This window comes from Manacus candei, unplaced genomic scaffold, assembly GCF_025592945.1.
Source record: "Manacus candei isolate 608988 ecotype Guabito, Panama unplaced genomic scaffold, ASM2559294v1 h1tg000033l, whole genome shotgun sequence".
Lineage (NCBI taxonomy): Eukaryota > Metazoa > Chordata > Aves > Passeriformes > Pipridae > Manacus > Manacus candei.
Window position 1 is genome coordinate 9,257,057 of NW_026138081.1, and position 9,594 is coordinate 9,266,650.

Sequence of the window (9,594 nt, forward strand, 5' to 3'; positions counted from 1 at the left end):
GTGACTTTCAGATAAGACTCGGGAGCAGAATATAAGCCAGGTACACAGAAGACAACGTTGTCAGAGGTGAAGAATAAGAGATTGTTGGAGGTGAAATATTTCTCAGGAGCCCATGAAGTCAGGACCAGTAGCTACAAAAAAAGCCCAGTGTCACAATTTCCCAAAATTTTAACACTGCATTTCAGAAGGGAAACTATGTGGAATAGTTTGAGCTGATCCATAGTTTTGTCCCCACAAGGGACAAGCCCTAGTTTCCTCCTCATCCAAATTGGTTTATGTACTGGTCTTAATTTGGTCAATAGGTGAATTTTTCCTTCCACACGAGCAGTGAGAAAAATGGCTATAATTATTAGAAATGGGAAGAAAAGGAAGTGTCTTCATCTAAATGACTGTTTCTTTTAAAAACAAGACTTGTACAGATGTATAAAGTTTGTTTGATGGTAACAATCACACACTGCCTAAATATATAGATTTATTTCCACTGTAAATCACTTTGTACTCTAATGGAGCAGCTTTTCTATTTCATTTTAGAAGCTACACATGATAGTGCAGCTCAGCTGAGTAACAGCTAAATGTTAACAGTACCTGAAATCTATATTTGATCTGCCTGAAAAGAGTTTGACCTTCTGCACTTAATTCCTGGTGGATGGGAATTCACATCATGAGAAAGACCATCATAATTTGTACTAATTATAACTCTTGGGAGAGAGGCCAAATACAGCCTTGCAGACTGTGTATTTCCCACTCAGACACAGCTGATTTTGGCAGAGGAGCATGTCAGGCAAGCAGCATGCAGTGGGGCTTTCCTGCTGTGCCTGCTACCCACGTGGCAGAGCTGGTCCCTGTGGGCTGTCGGTTCAGCAACTCAGGGAATGGGACAGAGTTGCACTGCAAAAAACCCTAAACTGTACCAAAAAAATCTAGAAAACTCAAAATGTCTGACTCCTCCCTGTGTTGTGAAACTAAACTTGCATCTTCAGTTCACTGTCAGGAGCAAGGCAAGACCTGAGAAATGAACCCATGGGAGCTGCCCTGTTTGTTTGCTTAATCACTTAGTTTAAATATAGATTAAAAATCACTTAAGCTCATTGACAAGTTGTGTGTGCCAGCCAACAGCTGTCAGAAGCTGCAAGGAAAAAAGAGCATAATCTCAGGGCATGGTCTCAGAAGGAAGAAATTTTAGGAGAGGAATGAGAGAAAAAGAGTGGAGTGGGGCAACAGTGTATCTTCTTAAGGGACATCCATTCCCAAATAAACAGTATACAGGAAACAAGAACTGTCAGCTTCATCTCTCCCCCCTGCTACTGCTAACAGCAAACAATTTGGTGAATAATCCCTCATTTACATTCATTTCTTCTGATTGAATGGAAATGTCATAGTTCACAGAATGTTAGCCTGTGTCTGAAGTGCACCGAAAAAGCTCTGCAAGGTCCTCACTTGATGTGCTGCCTGCTCTGGGGTAGTGTGTCCTTGCCTGTCTCATTGGAGGCAGAGCCACACCTCACACGTTGCAGCACTTTTTGCCTTTTCTGGAGCAGTTCAGCTGTCACCTGGCTCTGAACTAGCACTGAAGAACGTGGCACCAGAAAAGGCTAATCTAATACAAGCCAGTTCCTTGAGACTGCAGCCACTTGCTGTAGTAAGACTATCTGGCACATGTTTTAGCAGCAGTCTAATTTCTAATACCATCCCCTTTTTTTGTGGCTGTAGAAATTTAAGGCTGTGCTTTAGTGAAAACACAGAAGGGGTTGATTAAAGCAAACTGCTAGAGAAAACTGCAAAGAAAAAGCCGTCTTCCTTCTTGTTCCCAAGAAGCTTGTGGGCTGTCTCCAAAGAGTGGTTATGCTTTGTCCACTGAGTCTGAAGGGTTGCAGCGCTTGTGACTTTCTGTCAACCATAGGGAAAAGCATTCTAGACTGTGCCTGGCTTAAAGATGTCTTCTCAAGTTTAGTGTTAATACAGGTAAAACACCTGTGTATCTTCTCAGTGTGGATGCAAACCACAGCAGGACACAAGCTGAGAGCACCATGAAGGACATCATGGTAACTAAATTAGTGGTGTTCATAGACAGCCGGAGTTTAGCTCCTCCATTAGGACACAGATCCATGTTCAAAGCTGATGTTGCAATACTGGGTATTGCAGGCATTAATATTTTCCCTCTAGTGTTTTCAATCACTTGGAGGTGCTATGGCTGGTGTGCAATGATTGCTGCGATACTGTGGCCACATCTCTCCTTTTAAGTGGTGTGCTCCCAACCTTCTGTTTGTTTAGTCCTACTTCTTTAGACAGGAGGCTCCTGAGGGCAGGGATGGAGCCGTCTTCTCAGCTGCCAAGGGCACAGTGTGGTTTGTGAGCTACCAAAGGTGAATATGAAAAAAGGCAGCAGGCTGGGAACTCCTGCACATGTCCATGCAGCTGGAAAAATAATACACTCTGTGGCTTTTGTCAGCATAAAGCAAGAGCTTGGCTGGATCAGATAAATGACTGTAATGACAATCACACAGTTAACAGATGTGATGTATTTTGGGCATTTGTTTTTCAGTGTCCCTCGGAATATTGACCAGCGCTGTTGGCTTTATTCCTGTCCTGATTTTATGGCAGAAATCACAGATGCCCCAGGTGGGGCAATGGCCCTGCTTCTTTTGAAAAGGAAGCAGGAGGGGGACGGATGGAGTGCAGCTTTCCCATGTGTGCACGACACAGAGCACGGCGTGGCACCCACCGAAATTCCGAGGGCAGGAGCTGCTCGGAGGGCATCGCGGCGGATGGGGGTGCAGGACCGGGGCTCTCGCCCGCGGGACGGGGCGGGAGGAGGCGGCTGGGCCGGGCAGGGGTGAGCCAGGCCGCCTCCCGGCGGGGCGGACCGGGGCGGGACTAGGGAAATAGGGGCCGGTTTTGTGCGTAGGGTGGCAGGTGTAGTGATGAGGAGCGAGGCTCGGCGGGCTGGAGAAGGTGGCCCCGCACGGCAGCCCCGACAGCGGCCCGCTCGCACGGGATGGCAGTGACCTCGCCGCGCTGTTCCCGTCGCTGAGTGCTGTGGAGCCTCCTCTGCCAGTGCCATTGCAATTGCCATGCCTCCCCAGGAGCTCCTGGATTACGCGCCCGCCCTGCGGAGACACAGCCCGCCCCGGGGCAGCGGCCCGGAGCTGGGCATCAAGTGCGTGCTGGTGGGCGATGGCGCCGTGGGCAAGACCAGCCTGGTGGTCAGCTACACCACCAACGGGTACCCCGACGAGTACCAGCCCACCGCCCTTGACACCTTCTCCGGTAGGTGCCCTCCCGGGCTGCGCGGGATCTGGGGCGGCGGGGGATGATCCCCATCGGACGCGGCATCGGGACGAGCGGGGCGGAGGTGAGCGCTCCCAGTGCCGCAGCTGCCCGCGGTGCTGCGCGCCGGGCGCTCTGCGGTCAGCGCAGCCCGGGGGCGTTTCTGTGACTCGGACCGACTCCTTCGGGCTTTTTCGAGGTTTAGCAGATGGAGGTCCTGCGTTCTGCGGCTCTGTGTCAACCCAGCGTGTATCGAGTTGGTTTGCAAGTGCCATGACCTTGGGCACCTTCCTGGTTTTGTGGTGTTGTTATGACTAAATAGATGGGGGCTTAATTTTTTCGTTATTGTTGTTTGTGGTGGTTTTAGCTTCAGAAATATCACAGCATTGCACTCTAGGCTTTGTAGCTTCAACTGACATTCAGGAAAACCATCCTGTTCCCCACGTGTGTGCTGAAGTTAGCATTGAAGAGAAGCTGGCAAAAAGTTGAAGAGCTTTGTAAGTCAGGCTAGAATTGCCTTCCCTTTCAGCTGATGAGCTCTCATTAGTTTCCACTTTTCTAAATGCTATCTTTGTTCTTGTTCTACATTCCTCTTCCTTTGTGCTCCGATTTCTAATATAAACCCCAGAAGAATACAAAGCCCTTTGAAAGATTTCTTATCTTTATTTGATATGAAGAAACACAACAGTCCTTGATAATACAGATTGGTAGATTAGAGATGTGCTCCAGTCAGACTAGGAATGAGACATCTAATGTGTCATAGTCTCAGGGTGCTTAGAGGGAGTGTTTTGTTTGTCTGAATGTCCCCCCACTTGCTCAGTTTTATACTGGGAATTGTTGATTGTATGATTTGGGCTAAGAGAGGCTTAAAATTACTGTTATTAGCCTGCACATTTTTTTTGAAAGGGCAAATCCATAATAAAATTATCCAGAAAGGTGAAGGCAGCATGAGTGCAGAGATGCCCACATTAGCAATAGGCAATCTGAAAATAGCTGCACATGGGTTTAGCCCCAGTTTGGATGTCCCAAGTACTAAGCCTGCCTTCAGAGGTGCATAGGATTTGCTACTGATAGAAATCAAAAACATTAAAAATAGGTATTCTGAAGTTCAATTTCTGCTTCTTGTGAGGAAATGGGAGAACAGATAAGTTTCCCTTCCCACCCCTGCTCTTAACCTGAATAAATCTGAGGAAAGTCCCTTCCTGGATTCAAAAATTATGGTTCAGGATCCACTTCAGAAATTTCAACCCAATTCCTCCCACTCTTGGGGAATACCTGCAATTGCAACTGCCAGCAGAACTGAGCAGTTTACATCCTGACTTTAATCCTGGTCATGGGACTGCGATGCCAATAACAAGATAGAGCAAGGTATTGCATTATTAGGGAAACGGCTCTGGGACAGTGACCCAGCCACATACATCTCTGGGTGCTACCTCCTGCTGGGTGTCACTGCCAGGTAGAGCAGCCTTGGGTGAAACGCGTACTCAGTGACCTTTCTCCACCAGGCTATCCTGTTCTGCCGGCCCCTTCGCTATTGTACCGTGATCCATCCTCATCCTGAGGGTGCGGACCTTGCGAGGGCGGTATTTGGAGGGCTGTTGCAGAGTTGCTAGTGTAGCTCAGGCTAGCAGGAGATATGACAAAACTTCGTGCAAACACTGGAGCAGTAGGTAATATATGTGGTGCCTGTCTTCTGAAGACAGCAAAACATTTCAGAGATGCTAATTCCTTCTCTCAATGCACTTATGAGACAGAGGAAACCAGATACTAGAAAGGCAAATGCCTGCTGCCTTGAAGATCAAGTCAGGATCTAGCAGGTTCTTTGATCAGGAACAGGTTTCTCTTCCTCCTCTGGGGCAAAGATATGGTAACAACCCAACTTTTTCCCAGTCACAAGGAAGCAATGACTTTCAGCTATGCCGTGAGGAGTGGCACTGTGGTGGACGCACCCACCCCTTCATTTTTCCTCCAGTCTCCCACCAAACTTCAGGCCATCTTTTGTCTGTGTCTCCCTCTTCCTCCCCCCGCCCCCTCCCCCCCTTTCAGGGAGGAGTGTTCTCCTTCAGAAGCTTGTGTTAAACTCTCTGAGTCAGTTGTTTCTATCAGTTTTCTCACCTGACTGATTACTTCAAGAATTCCAAAAACTTGATCTGGCTTCTGGTTGGGAGTTTTTTGTTTGCTTTTGCTTTTGTTTTTAATGAAGAAGACAATAAAACCTCCTCTTTGCACAGAGAAATGGAGTTTTGCTAGCTCGTGTCAAGTGCCAGCCATTGTCACCTTAGCCTCGATGTCTGCCTCTATTCACCCAACCACAACCCCATCCACTTTGTCTGGATTTTCAAGTGACTGCCAGCTCCCTAGCCATTTTCTCCTTTTCCTCAATTCCTAACCAGTCTCTGTGGTATCTATGTGCTTAAACATCTAACAGTTTCATTCCAGACTGCCAGCCCTCAGTCTGAGTCAGCTGATACCACATGAAGGCTTACTGTGATTAGGGAGTGAAATGGGAGCAAACTTTACATGTGTAACTAAGCAGTTTTCCAGTTTTCAGTGTGTGGATAGTCTCTAAAGGGGATGTCACTCATCACTGTTTCCTTAATAGCTTCTTCATTTCAAAGATGGGTTTAGGTCTTTGTTTTTCCTTAGCTAGGACACTCACAGAATTTTTTTTTAAAAGCCAGATTTCTGGTCTGAATGGGAAAAATCTCTCAATAGCTTGTTTGAGAGTGATTTGAGTTTCCTTGGCCAAGAAGCTAGGAGCAAGTTGCTGAAGTTCTCAATTTGTTTTTATCCTTATCTTCTTTCCTGTGTTGTGGAAGAAGGATGAGTGGTTAATGAGGACACTGTTTGGCTAAGGGTTCCTCTTCTCTAGAGGAACAGTTGCTCAGTAATGTGGAACTATTCTTTCAAAATACTGGACAAGTACACAAAACACCTGAGAGCCAACAAAATCAGAAGGTCTGTTGCAGGTCTCTTAATGTTCCCAGTGCAAGCTTCAGCTGTTTTAGGGAGGTTTGGGAGGACGGTCAGCTAGGAGGACAGACTTAAGTGACTTCAGTGAGTCTGTTCAATGGGATACGACCCACAGTGCTTGGGAATGGCCCGTACAAGTGTGTGTGTGAATGCTGATCAACTGCTTTAGACTCATCCTCATTCTCTTTCTGCTACAGTGCAGGTCCTTGTGGATGGAGCCCCTGTCCGGATTCAGCTGTGGGACACTGCTGGACAGGTAAGCTCTATCAAAGCATATTCCAGTTCTGATCCTGTGGGACAGGGACTGTTGCAGGCTTTGAGGAAGGCAGTGTTGAACTGGGAAGAAAGAAAATGCATTAGCCCTGCACCAGCCATTTGGTGAACAGCTCCGAAACTTGTGTCTGAAACGTGGCATGGCCACAAAATCAGCACAATGCTCTGCCTCTGAGGGTCTTTCTATCCTAGTTAACGTGTGGAAAAGCTACTGAAGTATCATGCTGTTAGAAGATCAGTCCAGTGAAGACTTCTTTTTTCTTCCCTCCCCTCTTCTGTTTTCCCCCCTTCCTTTTCTACAGGAGGACTTTGACTGTTTGCGTTCTCTTTGTTATCCTGACACCGACGTCTTCCTTGTCTGCTTCAGTGTGGTAAACCCAAGCTCCTTCCAAAATATTACTGAGAAGTGGATCCCTGAGATACGAACTCACAACCCCCGGGCACCAGTGCTGCTAGTGGGGACACAGGCAGACTTGCGGGACGATGTCAATGTCCTCATCAGCCTGGATCGCTACCATGTGAAGCCTGTGCCCCGGCCTCAGGCAGAAGGTCTAGCTGACAAAATCCGGGCTGAAGCCTACCTGGAATGCTCAGCACTGACTCAAAAGAACCTCAAAGAAGTTTTTGACATGGCCATTGTCAGTGGTGTTGAGCACAAAGCACGGCAGGAAAAGAAGATGACTGCCAAAGGCATCAAGACTCTCTCCAAGTGCCGCTGGAAGAAGTTCTTTTGCTTTGTCTGAAGCCGCTTTAAAGGAAGGGGAGAAACACCTAAAGCCAGTATTGGCTCTGCACCTTCTTGGAGTGACTGCTCCTATGGCCCCAGCAAGGAGGGTATGATAAGCTGCTGGGCTTGGAAACCTGTGTCTTGCTGGGTACGGTATCAGATGCCTGGGAGACATGAACTAGATTGCCACTGTGCCAAGATGTAGAATGGTCCAGGCAGCTATAATACCTGCTGGACATGTCTGTAGTGTCCCAGACTAAGGGGAGCCTTTAATACATGAAGACTCAGTACCCCAGAACAGGCAGGTTCCTTACATTGTTCAAAATGACCGGTTTCCTGGTCGAAGCTCACACACTTTTGAAGTTCTGATGCAGCATAATAAATGTGGGGGACTTTCGAAATCGGCCTGTGTTTTGGCTGATTTACAGGCTTGGCAGAGAGTAGGGCAGGGGCAACTGCAATGTGGTCAGACATGGGCTGCAGAGTTTGTAACATGAGACTTGGGTTCCCCCTCTGATTCTGTTTGCCAAAGTAGGTAGAAGTTACATGGCTGTGAAAAAGCAGCACTCTTTCTTAAAGGCCCTCTATTGAGAGTACCCTTGAGAAGGTATTTCCTAAATAAATGCCATTAGCAGGCTGAAGAGAAAATGGACTGGGAGCTACAGTAATACTTTGAGCAAAACTTTTTTTGAGAGGACTGTCTACTGGGGGCCAGTGTTATAGTCCTATCTTAAGAGGTAGTTGTGAACTTGGGGACCTACTTTGAGAGGCTTTTTGTGTGTGTGGTGTTTTGAGAGAAAGAACAGGTGAGGAACGGTGATGAGCGGCTCTGTCTAGCAGCGACAAAACTCTGTCAGCAAAGGCTTTATAACACTACCAAGGGGTGAAATGTAGAGGGAGAGCCATGCATGTAATGAAAGAACAGAGAAGGAAGAAAAAGAAGAGAATAAAAAGGGAAAAGATGGAATGAAGAAAGGGAGATGGAGAAGGAAAGAAGAATGAATGTTATTAAATGAAAGTTGTGATTTTACTTAGCTGAGATCCTAATATTCAGGGAATATTCTAGGGACCTGAAAAATTTGCTAGTGGTATCAATTTCAAAGTAATATTATCCATACATTCAGTTCAGAATCAAAAGGAGGATGTTGTAGTGAGAGTTCCTCTTCATCAGTAAAATCCTCCATTTCAGATCTACACAAGAGAACAGAACTTACCTTGTACAGTTCTTCCTGAGGCTGCAGAACAGGAAGGGAGGGTACAGGGCTTATTTCTGTTGTGCTTCCATTTCTTAAAAGTCACTGCTTTATCTGCTGAAATCAAAAGCAAAGGCAATCCATGAAATTTCTGCTGGAGAAAAACATTCACTGTGTTTGCTCCCTTCCCCTCTCACCTGTTTCTCAGGGGATTAATATCCTTGTGGCTCTATTCACATTTTATTACAGAACTTTCATCAATTTCTAAATCTTCCTTTGCAGAGACATTTCATTTTGGTTTATGTAGCAGAGGGTGTGACAGGTCTGTCAAGCAATACTTTCAGTACTCAGGGGGTTCTCTGCATCTGGCCATGACCCATCACTTTGGGAATGCTCTGGAGTGATGTGACAGAAAGAGATATAGCTATGGATGGTTTGCCCTGGTCCAAAAGCAAGCTTACACGAGCTAGTGAGCCTGTAAAAAGACAAATGCAAGTAACGCAGTCTGGCTCTAAAGAAATGCCTGCAAACATCTCTCACAACTATCTCTTTTTGTGGTGCAGCTCACATAGTCCCTAGGACATGAGACAAGACTGCTGTTTCCCTGGGCAGTATTGCAGGATGAAAGAGGTGGATGAGTTTTCCTGCAAAGGGAAGTTGCCCACAGCCTTGGAGCTACTTGAAGGGTAAAGCTTCGAGACCTGAAAAGGATGGTGTAGCAAAATGAGCTGAATGTTGAAAGGACTCCTCCTACTGAAATGCCATTCAGGTCCAGGAGGAGTCCTAAGAGGTGGTGAGTATAGAGGCAGTAGCTAGGAGTGACATGTGTGACAAAGGTTTAGGTAGGACACCACTTCCTGAACAAAGCCCTCAGCAATGCATCCCTGCATGTATTCCTACCTGTACAGGCACCTTTGCTGTATGACTAGTTCAGTTTGTTGGGTCTTTACACATTTCTTTAGCCTGTGAGACCGGGAGCTGTGGTGTGACCTGCCAAAGAGCATGCCATACCCCTATGGAGAAAATCCACAGGTGGAAAGAGCACCAACCTCTCTCCTGCTGAGGAGAGCAAGGGTTGTCCTGCAGTAGCTTGGTATGAAACAGGGATTATTTCATTCTGGAAAAGAAACTGTACTAAGAGCTACTTTCTTCCTCTGTGAT

The 9,594-nt window shown here is 46.7% G+C and overlaps 1 protein-coding gene across 1 annotated transcript; it reads left to right on the forward strand.

Moving 5' to 3' along the window:
• The first annotated feature begins 2,834 nt into the window (after positions 1-2,834).
• On the forward strand, positions 2,835-9,314 carry RHOV (ras homolog family member V). Its single transcript, XM_051791322.1, has 3 exons — positions 2,835-3,267; positions 6,438-6,496; positions 6,816-9,314. The coding sequence occupies exons 1-3, from the start codon at positions 3,072-3,074 to the stop codon at positions 7,254-7,256; spliced, it is 696 nt and encodes a 231-aa protein (XP_051647282.1). The 5' UTR covers positions 2,835-3,071; the 3' UTR covers positions 7,257-9,314.
• Positions 9,315-9,594: the final 280 nt, after the last annotated feature.